Raw genomic sequence first — 322 nt, forward strand, 5'->3', positions numbered from 1 at the left:
AAACAACTCTCCAATGACTAGCAATAACAATTCAGAAAAGCAGCAGCACAAGAACAAAAGACAATGAACCCTCTGACTGGCTCACCTGCGGGTCTGCTCATATTTCAGCTGCTGACGGTGGAAAATGGCACTCTTCAGCAGCTCTTGCAGGGAGGAGAACTTCTCGCTCGCGTCATGCATGCTGCGTACAGCCCTGGCACATCAAAGGTCACTGGTTATATTACCAAATGATTTAATTTTGCCCTGGCTGTTGTTAACAATTTATACTACTTTTCTCATTTTCACTGAAAAACAGGTGCCAATAAAGATAATAAAGAACTAA

The 322-nt window shown here is 42.5% G+C and overlaps 1 protein-coding gene across 1 annotated transcript in view; it reads right to left on the reverse strand.

Moving 5' to 3' along the window:
* Positions 1-322, reverse strand: part of LOC119585861 (BLOC-1-related complex subunit 8 homolog) — a gene marked incomplete at its 3' end in the record, with an annotated part of 14,628 nt that overhangs the window by 7,918 nt on the left and 6,388 nt on the right. Inside the window, 1 exon segment of the mRNA XM_037934593.1 lies at positions 86-193. Within this exon segment, the coding sequence (XP_037790521.1) occupies positions 86-193 (108 nt within the window).

The sequence above is a fragment of the Penaeus monodon genome, chromosome 20, assembly GCF_015228065.2.
Source record: "Penaeus monodon isolate SGIC_2016 chromosome 20, NSTDA_Pmon_1, whole genome shotgun sequence".
Taxonomy (NCBI): domain Eukaryota; kingdom Metazoa; phylum Arthropoda; class Malacostraca; order Decapoda; family Penaeidae; genus Penaeus; species Penaeus monodon.